Source organism: Hypomesus nipponensis, chromosome 24 (assembly GCF_054491055.1).
Source record: "Hypomesus nipponensis isolate SF chromosome 24, ASM5449105v1, whole genome shotgun sequence".
NCBI lineage: Eukaryota > Metazoa > Chordata > Actinopteri > Osmeriformes > Osmeridae > Hypomesus > Hypomesus nipponensis.
Genome location: NC_140384.1, coordinates 8342501 through 8358821, shown reverse-complemented (window position 1 = coordinate 8358821; position 16321 = coordinate 8342501). Strand labels below are relative to the sequence as shown.

The 16321-nt window shown below is 52.6% G+C and overlaps 1 protein-coding gene across 1 annotated transcript in view; it reads left to right on the top strand.

The window, feature by feature from the left end:
* The first annotated feature begins 1258 nt into the window (after positions 1 to 1258).
* rgs3b (regulator of G protein signaling 3b) overlaps positions 1259 to 16321 on the top strand; it is a 22149-nt gene continuing 7086 nt past the window's right edge. Inside the window, 21 exon segments of the mRNA XM_084690027.1 lie at positions 1259 to 1292; positions 1368 to 1577; positions 1704 to 1740; positions 1821 to 2112; positions 4894 to 4969; positions 5640 to 5690; positions 6055 to 6113; positions 6253 to 6347; positions 6446 to 6514; positions 7061 to 7121; positions 7905 to 7998; positions 9268 to 9435; positions 9545 to 9636; positions 9999 to 10133; positions 12443 to 12564; positions 12747 to 12813; positions 14303 to 14490; positions 14740 to 15022; positions 15024 to 15101; positions 15760 to 15799; positions 15936 to 16201. Of these exon segments, the coding sequence (XP_084546153.1) occupies positions 1259 to 1292; positions 1368 to 1577; positions 1704 to 1740; positions 1821 to 2112; positions 4894 to 4969; positions 5640 to 5690; positions 6055 to 6113; positions 6253 to 6347; positions 6446 to 6514; positions 7061 to 7121; positions 7905 to 7998; positions 9268 to 9435; positions 9545 to 9636; positions 9999 to 10133; positions 12443 to 12564; positions 12747 to 12813; positions 14303 to 14490; positions 14740 to 15022; positions 15024 to 15101; positions 15760 to 15799; positions 15936 to 16201 (2517 nt within the window).

Below are 16321 nucleotides of genomic sequence, written 5' to 3'. Positions count from 1 at the left end.
CTAGTTTGTGCACACACACACACACACACACACACCACACACACACCACACACACACACACAATTTATTGCTGTTAAGTCACTATAGGGACTAAGGGACAGGAAAAAAGTTGAATTCCTTTTCCTTTGAGGCCTGGCAACATACCACCACTAACGGCTGCTGTGCAGACCAGCTCCACAAAACACACACAGACCCCCCTGCAAATAACACTGGATAGAAACGAGTTCTCTTATACTGAATATGGCTGATGATTTTTTGTTATTCAGTCCTTCATAGGCAGTGGTGTAAGGTATACATATTTAGATATTAGGAATAGTACAGATAGCTTCACTGAATGACTAGAAACATTCACAACTGCACTCAAGAAGAAAGAATGACTGCCTTTGCAGACTAATGGGAAACACATGTATTTGGGATATTTCAGCGTTTTTTAAATGTTTACATGAGCCTGTACGGGTTTTCAAATGGACCTCTCGGATTGGTCGAACGATCATTTTTTACAACCAGGCTGCTCGCTGCTGGGGAGCTGAGAGGGGGAGTGGCGGAGCTGAAACACCCCTTCCACTCTCCAGGGGAGAGAAAAGTGAGTTTTCCAGCGGCTTTTTTGAATGTAGTTCTGGAAGTGTAAAACTTCGGCACTGTATCGACGGGACAATGGAGAACGTCCAGCCGCCGTGGCCTCCGCAGGAAAAGAGGAAAAGGTAGGATTTGATGTTCAATGCGTTGCATTGTGCGCGGTATTCTCACGTTTTCGCCAGTGATAGGGTGAGTCGCAATCCCTTCACTTTCATCATAGATGTAGAACGCCTATTTTTATCTTTGATGCCAGTGAACGTAATAAAAAATAGGAAAACATGTCTAGATTTGACAAAGTAAGTTAAGTTAAAAGGAATATAATATAGTACAAATAATAATGTATTGATGACTTTTATTATAAGTTAAAAGTAAATTAATTTTCAAAGATGTACATTTTCTCATAGAGTTAATTCAAATAAAACAATTGTGGGTTGAATAGGAATGTTTAAACTCGCCTTCTCTGACTCTGGAGTCTGCGATCCAGTCAGAGTCACTGTGGGGAGTCACTCCCTCTGACCCCTGCATGCCGGGCCTGTCGGCTTCCATCTCCCCAGCCTGGCCCTGATGCTGGTTAATCACTCTCCCCTCCGCCTCTCCGCCTCTCCTCCCCTCCGCCTCTCCTCCTCTCCCTCATGATGCTGATTGGGGCAGATTGTTTTCTAACACTGCAAGATAATTGGTCATGGCTGTTACTGAGGGCCAGTGGAGAATCAAGGGTGGGTTTCCTAACCCTTTACCCCGTCCCAGTTCCTGGTTACTCTCCACGTCTTAAAACTGCACTGTCCTGTTAGGCCCAGCGGCGGAGCTAGCCACCTGCTCCACCAGGAGGCCCACCAGCCTGGCCCTGTCAGTAAGAGGAGGTGCAGAGAGGAGTGGGTCGCTGCGGGAGGAGGTGGAACACAACGAGGAGCAGGTAGATATGGAGGAGGAGGTCACCTGGTCGGCCTGGAGAACAGAGGAACCTCCAGGGAACCCAGGATCTCCAGGAGAGTACGGAGACGGTAGGAGCAGATGTGAATACACCTAAAGAGGAGCACCCAAGTGTGTAATGCAGTGAAGCTGTCTTTCAGGGGTTTTGGTTGGCTAACAGACTCTCACTCTTGTGATGTTTCCTGTTTTCCTATCAGCTCAGCTGGCAGACCTGCAGCCCGAGCACCAGAGGGGGTCTGGGGGGGGGCAGCAACTGGGGGGGTCTGGGGGGGGGCAGCTACAGGGGCGGTCTGGGGGGAGTCGCTGGTCCATAGGAGCCCAGGGTCGCAGGTCAGAGTAGCCATCGTCAAGAAGACATCTGGAAGGAACCTGGCTGATCCTGTGTCCCGGAGGAGGAAGCCCATCGTGGGGGACGTGACTGGAGATCCATCCTGGGGGAGGAAGCCCATCCTGGAGAACGTTCCTTCAGGCATGCCTACAAGAGGGAGGATATCAACGGAGAACGTCTTTGGAGATGTACTCACAAGGAGAAAGATCTCTCTGAAGAACTTCTCTGCGGACGTTCCTCAAAAGAGGATGATCTCTGAGGAGAAAGTCTATGGTGATGTACCTGCGAAAACAAAGACCTTTCTGGAGAACTTGTCTGAAGATGTTCCGACAAAGAGGGAAACTTGTCTGGAGAAAGTTTCTGAAGATGTTCCCACGAAGAGAAAGACATCCATGGAGAGTGTGGCTGAACAAGGACCCAGAAAGGCCAACACTTTAGGGGGGAAAATGCCTGTAGATGTACCTGACAGAGGGGAGACCTGCGGGGGAAACTCAGCCGGTCCTCAAGCCAGATGCAAGACTACTTCTCTGGGGGGCATGGTTGACCCTGAACACAGGAGAGGGAGCTGGTCTGTGGAGGAGGATGGAGAGGCCGGGTCCAGGAAGAGGAGGAAGATCCGCACCTCAGGCTTCAGGGGGAAAGGTGAGACACTCCTCGTTCACTGCATCAACCACTCACCTCACTGACTCCCTCACTCCCTCTCTCTCTCTGTGTCTTTCTCTGTGTCTTTTTCTTTCTCTCTCTCTTTCTCTCCCTCCCTCTCCTCTCTCTCTCCTCTCTCTCTTTCTCTCTGTCTCCCTCTCTCCCCTCTCTCTTTCTTTGTCTCTCCTCTCTCTCTCCCTCTCTCTGTGTGTATCTTTCAGTCTCTCTATCTCTCACTATCTTTGTCCATCAGCATGATTATCACAGTTCGTTTCCCTACACCATTCCCTAGCTCTGCCACTAGGGGGGGCTAGTGACCTGTAACACACGTAACTGCAGCAGCTCACCAGCAGGTGGCAGCAGCGACACGTAGTCCTGGACGCGGGGCAGGTCTCTCCAGCGTGGGAGAAGGCAGCAGTGCGTGGTGATGTCATTAATGAGCCTGCAGGCGGCTGTTGAAGGATGAGATCAGAGCTGATGTTGTTCTGTTTAACTCATGTATCATCACTCTGGGACAGCCCCACACTGTCATAAACCCCATTGGTCACTTAGTGATTCCGATCCTGATCCTGATTCTGATTCTACATCTCGTGCGCTAGAAGTGCTCTCAAGTGACCAAACATCTTGCCCAGAAGTTCACAACGTGGCATGTGTGGAAGTCTTTTTGTACAGACACACGATTCCATTCTCTTGCATGTTGCCCGCGGTTACCCCAGGGCTGTCTGTCCTTCCCGAGGATCCGTGTTTGACTGTCTGTTTTCTCTCTGAGGATCCACTAGTGATGCACTCATGTGCGTTATGGGCAACCTCCCCTTGGGCTCGCTGCTCCAGTTTGTCCTTAATTTGATGATGATGATGATGATGATGGTGAGAGAGACAGTGTAGGCATGCTGTGTACTCACTAACATCAGTTTTGAAGTACCGCCTATTTAAAGCTTTTATGTAACTGACTGGAGATGGCAGTTGAACAGTAGCCCATGTCGGTCGTACAGTAAGCACTGTTCTCCCTGGCGCGCACGTCCAGAAGGTTTGCCATGTTGTGTGGATCTCATCTCATCCATTTCTAATGTCTTCTAGTTGGAAGCCTCTGTTAGTTGGTACAGTGTGTCACAGTGTGCTATGTGAAGTGTCCCAAGGATACAGGTTTCCATTATTAACTTGGATTCATTATAAAAGATGCTTTTATCCAAAGCCACGTTTAGACAGTGCAGATTGTAAACCCAGCAGTTAAACAAGGACTAGAAGTGTTTAGAAACAGTCATATATGTACACTTTTTGTATTTATTACAATTTGTGTTACCTTATTGTGTGTTTCTCTTTTTTGAATGTATGCTTTTTACTACAGTACTTCTTTTTAATATTCATCTTTCTTCTTACTGTGTTTATCGTTATGCACCAACCGACCATAGCAAATTCCTCACATGTGTAAACCCACTTAGCAAAAAAAACAGATTCTGTTTGTGGTTGTGAAGTGCAGGGTTCTGACAGCACAGCAGTGGTCAGGGTCTATGTCATGGTAGTCCTGGGGTTTGTCTGGTCGCGCTCGTAAAGATAAAGAGAGCGTGTCGTGGTTGTGTAGTTCCCCCTGGGTGAAGCAGACGCAGGGAAGATGAGTGACTCATGGGGACCAAAGTCCACTAACAGACTGCTGAAGGGGGTGGGGGTGGAGGGGGAGGAGGGGGAGGAGGAAGGAGATGAAAGAGGCAGAGATAGAGGACAGGTGGGGTGTGGAGGCAAGACGAGACCACATTTCCCGGTCCCAGAACCCATCTGGACCTCTGGCCGTCAGACAGTTCTGTAAAAAAAACTAAATCAACTGGCCCAATCACGGCAAACAGAGGGGGTCGAAGCAGGACTGTGCAAAGCTGATTGGTCGAAGCGTCTGTGTGCTGCACCGTGTAGGCGGTGGTGATTGGCAGGGGTCTGGAACACTGGGCCCAGGCAGGACCCTGGAGATAAGCAGCCCAGATTTGGGAGTCCAGTCCAGGTTTTGTGTGTGTCTGGACTAAGAGTCCCCCCCCTGATCTGAGCTGGATGTGAACTGGGACAGAGGCAGAGGAGGAGGAAGGGTGGGGGGTCGCAGGGGCTGGTGGGGTGGGGTGGAGGGGGCTAATATAGACCTCTGCTGGGGGGTGACGGGGGAGAAGAGTCACTACATTGTTTACAGCCGAAACAGCAGGTGGACCCGCCCCTCCTCCTCCTATCCTATTCAAATGAGCCAGCCGTCCAATCACAGCGTCCCTGTCTGTCATCTATTCAAAACGAAAAGGCGGTTGGAGTTATGACCCTGATTTGGCTGGGTCTGTCTCTCACACACACACACACACACACACATACACGCTGACTGATTAATATGAACATGGGACTGTGGAACCTTCCTCTGCGTGTGAGCATGTGTGTTTGTGTTTGTGCGTGAGGAACACTGTGACATGGACAGTGAGGGAACATGCAAGGTCAAGTTCCAGGCATCCTCCATTCTGCTGCAGACCCACGGTGAGTCTCATTGGCTCAACAGGCTGTCTCTGCTGGGCAGTGGAATCTGGTTTTACTAGCTTCTAGTGAGTTCTAATGTTCTTTATCTACGCCTTTTGTTATGTGGCGTTTGGTTTGTGTCATTTAAGATGTCTCTTAAACCTAACAGCTACATGGACAGGTCACAGCTGTTGCCATCCCTATTTATTCAGGTTTTGGCGTGGATTTATGAGTGTTGCTTTGGATGAAAGCGTCTGTTAAATGGATTCATTATGGATGTGGTTTCTCTGTGATCCATGTGGGGTCAAGTGACAAGATGGGAGGCTGAGAGGAACAACTCTGTTGTTATTAATCCAGAAATGGCACAATATTTATCAGTACTATCACTTCTGTCTGTGTCTGTGTGTGTGTCTGTGTGTGTGTCTGTGTGTGTGTCTGTGTGTGTGTCTGTGTGTGTGCGTGTGTGTGTGCGAACATTCAGACCACAAGGACCAATTAGCTGTTTTCCAGTTGTTTATTTACAGCGAGCTTGTTTATTTACGGCTTCAATGTAAACATTTAAATGAGGTGATTGCTGGCAAGCTGTCATTGCCTTGCCAGGGAGGTTACCTAGGAGACAACTGTCACTTCTCATCACGTCTCCCCTGACGATGACCCCAAACCCCTGCTGATTCTTCCTCTCCTCTCATAGGTCAGCTACGCCTGTCAATCACCCCAGAGGATGAGAAGATAAGTATTCAGGGTGAGGGCACACAGTCTGACTGCCTTACTATCCAGTGCACTATCCCATGCTAACTTCCTGTATAGCACCATACGTAATGCATACCTCCTTGCTGTCTCCATACTCCAATTTAATATCACATAGTGGTACAGGTTAGTAGTTGATAAATATGGATATTAAACGAGCAGTGAGTCCCAAGTTATATAAAGGCATACTGTACACACAAACACACACACACACACACACCAACATACATACAGATGGTTCTGTAGTTGTGTTGTTTGTCCTGGGATGTTGTGGGTCCAGATGTTGTTTGATCGGTGCCTCCCCTCCCCCTCCCCCCTCCCCCCTCCCCCCTCCCCCCTCCCCCCTCCCCCCTCTCCAGTCCTCGAGGCCAGAGGGCTTCTGGGTACATCCTCCCGATCATGTGACTCCTACGTCAAGGTAAGACACGCCTCCAAGCCTCTTATGAGCTCACTTGACTGTCACGTCATGCTTACTGCTTCTGGGGAAAATGCTATGTGAATGTTGGCATGGTCAGGTCACGTGTGTGTGTGTGTGTGTGTGTGTGCGTGTGTGTTAGCTGGCGGTCATCCCAGACCTAGACCACAGTACCCGCAGGAAGACGACCACAGTTCTGGACTGTAAGAACCCTGTGTTCCAGGAAACGTTCCTTCTGTGAGTGATGTTCTTGAAATCAGCCGGAGAACTGCCAGCACAATGCCCAGTGTTACCTAGCTGATGGCATGCTAACTGTGTGTGTGTGTGTGTGTTAGGGCCATCACAGCTGAAGATCATCAGAAGAGACTGCTGGTGACTGTCTGGAACCGTAACCCCAGCTCCCGGTAAAGTCTGGTTGTGTCCCATGTCCCTCCCTGCCCATCTCCTGGTCCTCTCTCTCTCTCTCTCTGTGTCTTTGACTCTGTCGCTCTCTCTCTCTGTCTCTCTGTCTCTCTCTCTTTCTGTCTCTCTGTCTCTTTCTCTCTCTCTCTCTCTCTCTCTCTCTCTCTCTCTCTCTCTCTCTCTCTCTCTCTCTCTCTCTCTCTCTCTCTGTGTCTCTCTCTCTCCCCTGACTCACAACTCCTCACACGGTCCTGGTCTGACCCCAGACAGGGTTCCTCCTTGAGGGCGTTCTATATGGCACACGTTCCATGTGTTGTTATTCCACAGTGTTCTACTCGGTCATAAAGGACAGTAAAGGACAATAGAGTTGTTCTGCTGTAGGGCATCATGTCTTTACCAGGATGCATGCCAGGTCATGTGACAGGCGTGTCCTCCAGCCAGCGCAGAGCAAACACACTCATGTTAAAGGTTCAGGGTTTTAAATGTGAGAACCTGATTGGAGGGTTTCTTCTTTAACCTTCTCTTATTGGTTTATGTTTGTCCAATAGGAGGAGTGAGTTCCTGGGCTGCATGAGCTTTGGAGTCCGCTCTCTTGTCACAGCCTCCAAGGTGACCAATCCCTGTTAGACGTGTGTGTGAGTGTGGGGGGGGGGGGGATGACACTAACATTAACTGGCTGTGGAGGCAATACTGTGTTGTAAACTGTTCTTTGTCTTATGCTGTTTGATGACACAGATTTATATAACACACACACACACACACACAGTTCCACACAGAGACATCTGGGTGTTTGGCCGAAGCCTGTGCATCAGCTGTTCCAGTGCACTGAACCTCACTGTTGTAGCGCTGCCGGCAACCCTCGGGAGAGAGGGAGGGGGGGGGAGAGGGATGTTGGTGAGAGGGGGGAGGGGGGAGGGGGGAGGGAGAGAGGGATGTTGGTGAGAGGGGGGGAGGGGGGAGGGGGGAGGGAGAGAGGGATGTTGGTGAGAGGGGGGGAGGGGGGAGGGAGAGAGGGATGTTGGTGAGAGGGCGTTGCTGCTGTTTCTCTGCTGTCAGTTCTCGTCAAAAATGATCTGAGGACCCAAAAGAATAGAGCTTAACAGGGAAATATAAACTCCCTTCCCCTTCCTTCCTCCTGCTCTCCCCCTCTCTCTTTCTCTGTGTCTCTGTCTCCCACCCTCTCTCTCTCTCTCTCTCTTACTCTCTCTCTGTCTTTGTCTCTCTCTCTGTCTCTCTCTCTGTCTCTTTCTCTGTCTCTCTCTCACCCACCGTCCAAACTCTACTCCTTCTCTCTTGTTCTCTCCCTGTCACACACACACACACACACACACACACACCTGGAGGTGACATGTCTGTCCCCTGGCGCCTAACGTGTTCTCTGTGGCTCCGCAGGTGATCATTGGCTGGTACTACCTCCTGGGGGAGGAGCTAGGGAGAAGCAAGCATCTGAAGGTGGCGTCTCGGCGAATCAGACAGCAGCAAGGGGGTGAGTGACATCACAACTTGACCAGGAGGAACGCAACAGTTCCTCGTGTGTCCTGTAGGTCCTGACGGGTCACGTAGGTGGTTCACATGCCAAAATACCCCACCCCCCCAACTGGGGCATAGGCCCTTTAGCTTTGTGGGCTAAGTCAGTCTTGTGGTGTTTCGGATGAGACCTGGGTTCAGTGCCCCTCAGATGGACAGGACCAGTGTCTAGACTGACCAGAAACCAGGAAGGAGTGTTGGGGTCGGACAGATCCCAGGGAGGTGATTGGTCCTTTTCCTGTCAATCATGGAGCAGGAAGGAGGAGCTTATGTCCTGTCAGGGTTCTGTCCACAGACGAGCCAGTGACGATCATTCTGTTAACTTCCCTGAGAGTGGATAGGAGATGAGACACAGCTGGAAGCCTGTAACAGTGACCTAACACGTCTGTCACGACTGGTGTCCCCGCCCGCCTGCACGCACACAGACACACACACACACACACACACACCACCATTAAAGGCTAATTAACATGTCCTAGGGTGTGGTGTTGGTCTTAATGGGAGTTGACACCTCAGAGAGAACAAGGCCGTCCTTCATTATGATGAGAGAACAGGAGAGGACAGATCACGCGTGTGTGTGAGAGAGTGCCCTCCCCCTACGCTCACCAGAGGGTTCATCTTATGTGGAGTAGTAGAAGGAGGAGGAGGGGGGAGGGGGGGGGGCGGGGAGGTGGGTGTCATGGAGCGCTGTAGAGTATGTGAGAGCGGAGAATGTGTGTGTGTGTGGGGGTGTGGGTGTGAGCGAGCAGCAGCATTGTCACCCGGCTGAAAGCTGCTTTCATGACGGATGTTCCACTGGAACATTGTTACCGGGTAGAGTTGTAATCGCTATGGTTACACAGGGACTGCCCGCTGAGCGGAGGGTCGAGGAGTTAGAAGAAGGTCCCCCTCTCCTCTCCTCTCTCACGTTCTCGCCTTTCTCTCACTCTCTCCCTCCCCTCTCCCTCCCCCCTGCTCTCCCAGTCTCCCTCAGTCTTTTCTCTCTCTCTCTCTTCTCTCATCCTCCTCCCCCTCTGTCTACAGTCTCCTCCCTCTTTCTCTCTGCCCCCCCCCCCCCCCTCCCGAGATGAAGTGAAGCGTGTTGACATCCCTCTGAAGATCCGACCGTACTCTGCGAGCATACACTCTAAACTCGCACTCTCCCCGGCCGTTCTCTCCATGCGTGCTCTCTCTCTCTCGCTCTGCTCTCCTCTGACCGAGCGCTCCAAACGTGCCCGCCGTGCCGCAGCAGCCTGTCTGCCGGCGTTTCCCAGCGTGCGGAAGTGCTCTCGCGTGGAGAGGGTTCTGCGTCTGACAGAGGTTCCAGTGCCGGCGGTCTCTGTTGTGAATGTTCTCCGGAGCGTCGCTGCTGCTGCTGTGGAGAGGGGCCCCGTCTTCGAGAGCTTCTCTCTGATCGGTAGTTTGGGTTCTCCAGCGAGGTTCTGCTGTAGCAAGGTGTTCCACCGGAGCGGTCATGTTCTGGAAGAGCAGCGCTTCAGCCTGGGACTCGTTTGACTGTCTTTCAGATGGAGGTCCCAACAGCACCAGCCTGACCAACTGTAACTACGGAACCGCCCCTGAAGCAGCCAGCCCAGATAATAACCAGCAATACATGACGGTGAGTCACCTACCCCTCTACTGCCTCCACACTCTGCCTCTTTCCACCTCTACTGCCTCCACACTCTGCCTCTTTCCACCTCTACTGCCTCCACACTCTGCCTCTTTCCACCTCTACTGCCTCCACACTCTGCCCTGTCCACCTCTTCTGCCTCCACACTCTGCCTCTTTCCACCTCTTCTGCCTCCACACTCTGCCTCTCTCCACCTCTACTCCCTCCACACTCTGCCTCTCTCCACCTCTACTGCCTCCACACTCTGCCCTCTCCACCTCTACTCCCTCCACACTCTGCCTCTCTCCATGTCTCCATCTCCTTCCTCCACCTCTTCTGGTCGCGTCTCTCCTGCTCTGCTCCTTCGGCAGGGCGAGTTGTCCCTGACAGGGAATGTGAAGTGCGAGTGTCGCTGGGTTGTGCTGTGTTTTAAGGCTGGATGTGTTTGGAGGTCCGGGGACTGGGGACCCAGCCCCCAGCCCCCAGCCCCCAGCCCCCAGGCTCAGGTGCAGGGCAGGCTGGGAGGGAAGGAGGCAGAAGGGATATCTGTTTGGAAACAGTAGTTGTTAAACATTCATGCCGTAGCTCATGAATCATGAAGAGGTTTGCTTTCCTGTGCTCCCAGACGTGGAAGCTCCCAGCTGAGGGTAATGATTCAGTTATGTCATCACTGTTTGTGAGGACGACAACACACTTGACTTAGAAGCAGTTTATCATCTTTTCACAATGTCTGTCAAATATGAATGAGAGTCTACACGTGTTGACTATTCAGTGTGGATGTTGTGGAATGTGTATCGAACTCTGTCACCTTCCCTTCTGTGCACATGGTCTTGTGACACACAGTGTCTGTTTGGTCACATTTCTAGATTGAGCTCGTCACAACTGACACACATTGTGCCTCATGCCTCATCAGAATTACTTCTGCTACAGTTGGAATGAACCAATGACCTGGCAACAGCAGACCAGGATCTGGTCCAGGAACCAATCAGGCCGGTTCTTCCCCAGGTCACAGAGAAGGCATCTGATGAGCTAGGCTAGGACCAGCACCAGACAAATGTACTGTAGGACCAGTTCTAGGCTAGAACCAGTAGTAAGCTAGCACCAGTACTAGGCTGGGACCAGTCTAATGCACTAGGATCAGAACTAGACTAGTACCAGACACGTGCATTCTAGAACCAGACCAGGGTCCAGGCTGAAGAGGACATAGCACAGGACAGTGCATGGCTAAAGTGGCTTCTTGCTGTCTTTTGGATATGACTTTATTTTCCTGTCCTCCCCCCTCCCCACACACACACACACACACTAACACACATAGCGCTCTCTCCACCTTTCTTTCCTCCCTTTCCCCCCCCCTCCCCTCTCTCTCTCTCTCTCTCTCTCTGTCTCTCTCTCTGTCTTTCTCTGTCTCTGTTTCTCTCTCTCTCTCTGTCTCTCTCTCTGTCTCTCTCTTTCTCTCTCTCTGTCTCTGTCTGTCTGTCTCTGTCTCTGTCTCTCTCTCTGTCTCTCTCTGTCTCTGTCTCTCTCTGTCTCACTCTTTCTCTGTCTCTGTCTCTCTGTCTCTCTCTTTCTCTGTCTCTGTCTCTCTCTCTGCCTCTTCACATCACCAGATGACCTCTCAATCGACCCCCCCCCCCCCATCCTGGTCCAGTCCGGGGGCCGCTGCGCTGTAGCCGTAGAGATTGTTGCTGTAGTGATTCCCAGGCCAGGAGTTCTGTGCTCACACAAAGATGGGAAGTGGCAGCAGCCAGCAGAGAGACAGAGGAGTCTGAGGAAGAGGCTGGGGTGGGGGCTGGGGTGGAGGCTGAAGAGCAGGCTGGGGGAGAAGAAGGGAGAGGCTGGAGTAGAGAGAACAGGGCGGAGGTTGGGGGGGTGGGTGGGTAGGAGTAGAAGGGAGAGAGGAAGGGTGAGGCTGGAGGGGAGATGGGTGAGGCTGGGGGTGGAGCAGACAGAGGCTGAGCCCGGGGGGGGAGGCTGGGGCAGAGTCTGGGGAGGAGACTGGGCGAGGCTGAGGGAGAGGAAGGGAGAGACTGGGGAGAAGACAGTTAGAGGCTGAGGCAGAGTCTGGAGAGGAGACGGGTAGAGGCTGAGGGAGGGGGGGGGGTGTGGACAGGCAGGGAGACTGTACATCTGTTTACAAGGACTACAGACACACCTAACTGGTCCACCCAAACCAACTCGTGTTTACCTTGGCAAACCCAGAAGAGCGGTGTTGTAGTGGTGCTGTGGTATCCTGTATGGAGGAACCAGCGGCTCCCAAACCAGGGATCATTCTCCTGGAGTTCCCCTCTCAGCACTCTGCTGAGTCTGGTCACACAAACAACCAATCAGATGTGACCTTCCTTCCTACCTCCAGGAAGAGTGGCTCTCTGGACCATCACTCTCGAATGACAGTTCCCTCTTCACTGAAGATGGCTCCTTATCAACTGTATTAAACTTTTTTTTTTACAAGGGATTTTGGTAAGGTAACGTTGAACCAGTAAAGCTAAAGATATCTTCCAGCTCCTCTGACAGGCCCTCACAGAGAAGAGATTATGAAAGATGGATTGCATTGTGCTGACTGGAAACGTGTTGGTCTGATAGAGAATAATATTTTTTAGAATATGTTGTATGGAATTCACACGGGGAGGGGTGTGTGTGTGTCTGTGTGTGTGTGTGTCACAGCAGTGTTTCTGAGTGTGTGTGTGTGGCGTGGAGCCCTCTCGGTGGCGATGTTTCAGGAAGTGTGCGGGCTTATCAGGGCCTGACAGTCTGCCTGCCGGCAGGTTGGGGGTGAGAGGGCTCTTCCTGCCATTCTTCCAGCCTTTCTGGTTCCCAGGAGGAGAAGGGAGGCTGGTTCACAGACACACTGCAGCCCCGCACAGACACAGTAGAGCAGGCCAGGGGCACTGGACCGAAACCAAGCGGGCTGGAGGCGAACAACACGTCCAACTGGACCCAGTTAGTCAGTCCGTCTGTTAGGTAGTGTGTCGCTGTCGCGCTGCTGGATGTGTTCTCGTTGAAGCTTTTCGGAGTTGTGGAGGGACGTGTTAGAAGTTTTGTCCGACACCTGGTGATTATGATAGCGGCGCCACAAGTCTGGACCCTGGTCTAGCTGCAGAGCTGAGCTGAGCCGGGGGAAGGCTGAACAGCAGTATGCACACCATTCACGGGCTGTGTCGGGCCTGCATCGGACAGAACCTGCCACAGGTGAGGAGAGAGCAAGCCAAGAGAGATTCTCACGTGTCAGTCGTGGCGAGCCTGTTTGGGCGTGTGCGTCGGCATCGAACGCTCGCACGACAGCGAGGAGGAGGATGGTTTGAACGCGAGGCTTCTGGGATTTCGCGTCCACCTGTGTTCATCGCAGGGGATAGCTCGGTCAATAATTCAGCAGGGAGACATGAAAAGTCTACGCATGTACATAGTTAAGGAGCTTCGTAGAAAACAGCTTTGTGTTTTATATTTTAGAAGGAGGGTAAAAGGGGAGAGACGGCTGTGCGCATTTTGCTGTGTGGACAGCACCAGTTGTTTAGAGTTCGTTCAAATGAACTGTCTGTTTTAGTTCCAGTTTATGACATGGCCAAAGACAACTTGGGCTCCAGTCTCAGGGAGGTGCCTCCAGTCTTCATCCCAGAGACGGGGCCCATATCTGGGGTTAAGCTTCGCCCTCGCAGGGCCTCCTCTGGGTCCTAGCTGTCCATGTTCTGGCAAGGCTATAGACACGTTTCTGTGGAATCCTCGCAAGGTGCTAACAAAACGAATAAAGCTGTGATTGACTTGAACCGGAGCCAAGGGAGGTGACGAGGGGGCCAACCGAGTGAGGGGTTGTCATGTTTTTCGACGCTTGTGTCCTGGTCTCCCAGTCTGGGCCGGTTGCTGTGTGAGAGCTGGCCGACTGACATGGGCTGACATGGTTTCCCTTCAGAGTGTGGGCCAGGGCCTGTCTGCTTGGACTGTTGACTGAGGCTGTCCAAACATGGTTCCTCTCGCTGATCTGCTACACCCGCCCGCCCCTCCCTCCCTCCCCTTCTCTATATCTATCTATCTCTCACTCTCTCTTTCTCTAGCTCGCGCTCTCCCCAGCTAATCTCCCAGCAACACTGTGTGTGTGTGTGTTCACTCACGGTCTTCTCCCAGTTTAATATCTGGGCCTGCTTGGTGCCGCCGTGGTCTCCAGCGCTTTTGTTCGGGGAAAACTCCCATGGTGCTTTGTTGTCCTTCGCCTCCATCTGACCTGGTTGCCGTGGTATCCCCCGGCCTCCGGAGCAGTGTGTGGCTGACAGGACTGGACATGGAGCTTCTCACAGCAAGTCTAGAGACACACACACAGAGAGAGAGAAATGATTCCTACTGTCCCATGTCTTTTAATGTTTCTAGACCGGGGAGGGGGGGGGAGTGAGAGAATTTCACATTCCCATATTCCCATTGTTCTCCTGCTCTGACTGTCTCCGTGTGGAGGTGTCAGATGAAGTCCAGTCAGTCAGTATTAGCCTCACGCTGACCGGGAGAGCTGTCCTCCTCCTCACCCCACTGCCCCGGGCCAGGACACTGTCAGTCAAGCACACCCAGCCTGTGTGCTTTCTGCTTCTCTGCCTCCACTGAGGATTGATCTGTGGTTTTAAAGTCAAGGGATGACGAGAGGGATGGTATCTGAAGAGACAGGGACTGACGGTGATTGTTCTGTGTGTGTGTGTGTCAGGTTACCGTCCTGAGAGGTAAAGATGGCTTCGGCTTCACCATCTGCTCCGACTCCCCGGTTCGTGTCCAGGCGGTGGACCCCGGGAGCCCCGCCCACCAGGCCGGCCTCCAGCAGGGAGACTCAATCCTGCAGCTCAACGGACTTCCTGTCGAGCAGTGGAAGTGCGTGGACCTGGCGCAGGCCATCAGGTGAGATAGATATACAGGGAATAGATCGGGAACACACGATCGATGCACTGCCGCTGTACTTTCTAGACGCGATATTTCTACGTCTCCTTTCAATAACAGCGAAACGAACGAAAGATATCTGATAGCTCTGGAGGCGCGAGGTCACGCGCTCGTGTCGTGACCTCATCAAACCCGCGGGTGACATCATCAGACGAGGACGGCTCCGTCGTCTGACTCCTCCTCTCGTGTCTCTCCCGCGTGTCTCCGCAGGAACTGCCACAGTGAGATCTCCATGGTGGTGTGGAGGAGTCTGCCTGTCATGAAGCCTTATTTCGAGGGCCTGATCCACCAGCCGTCCTACAAACCCCCCGCCCAGGACAGTGGCTCCCCGCAGGGCAAGAAGCGAGACAAGACCCCCCCCCTTGCTGTCGCGGCCCGCGGGGGGCCGCCTGGGCAGGCGCAGGCCCGGGTCGGAAGGCAAGGGGGGGTTCGGGGGACTGGGGACCCTGTGGCGGGACAAGAGGGAGGAGCCAGACTACAAGACCAGGACGCACACACTCAAAGGCACGCGGGTGACCTCATCAAACGGGGACAACTACATCATCCTGTCCCCGGTCAATCCAGGAAGTCAGGTAATAATGATGATGATGATTATGATGATCAGTAGAATGTTCTGGGGTCTGTTTATACAGGGTCACCTCCTGATCAGGCTTAGAACCAGCAGAAGAGAAAACTGGCCAGGGGGAAGATGGTTTAGATTGTGCTAAAAGTGTTCAAAGCTTCATTCCTGTCAGGTCAGATCTGCCCTGTGTCTCTGGGCTGGAGGAGTGGAGAGAGAAGCTTCTCTCAGTCACATGACAAGTTAATCTAGGGCAGTGTTTCCTGTAGTATAACTGTCCCAGACACACACACACACACACACCGGTTCAGCACCTTCAGCTGTGACAGTCATGCATATTCAGAAAGGTGAAATACTGTACGCACTCCATTGTACCTTAAAAGGCTGACTATGTTCTACAGCTCTGCTACATCTCCAGAGATCCATATTTAATCTAACGCTGCCCGGCCTGTCAGCGGAGCAGAGAGTGCAGGACACCGTCCTCCAGACAACCACTGCTTTAACCTCACTTACCATCTCTCTCTTGTATCTCTCCCTCTCTCCTCTCTCTCCTATCTCTCTCTCTCTCTCCTATCTCTTTCCCTCTCTCGTCTCTCTCCTATCTCTCTCTCTCTCTCTCTCTCCTATCTCTCTCTCTCTCTCTCTCCTATCTCTCTCTCTCTCTCTCTCAGATCCTGCAGCCAGTCTACCAGGACAGGAACGGCACTCTGGGTAAGACTATGTTCCAGTCCCCTGTCATCCCCCCCCCCCCTTAGAAGGTGAAGCGACAGCGCTGCTCCATTCAGCAGGTGCAGTAACAGCAGAGAGAGAGCAGTGCTGAGCCTGTCCCTCCCTGTGTGTCCACCAGGGCGGCTGTACCAGACCCACCCCACCTCCACCAGGCTCCACCAGGCCGGGGGGCTGCTGCAGGACTCGGAGCCCCAGGACAGGGGCGCGGCCTCGCGCCGGGACCACGCCTCCACCATGGCTCCTCCCCCCACCGCCTCCGCCTACCAGCGGAGCCACGGAAACTACCAGAACTGCACCATCGTCCAGTCCCACCTGCCCTACTCTAACTACGGCACCTACGTCACCCTGGCTCCCAAGACCCTCATCTTCCCCGTGTTCGTCCAGGTCAGAACCAGTCAGAACCAGTCAGAACCTGTCAGAACCTGTCAGAAGCAGTCAGAACCAGAAGCTCATCCCAGTATGGGTCAATAGCCTCTCTAACTGATCTGCTGACTCCTGATATCA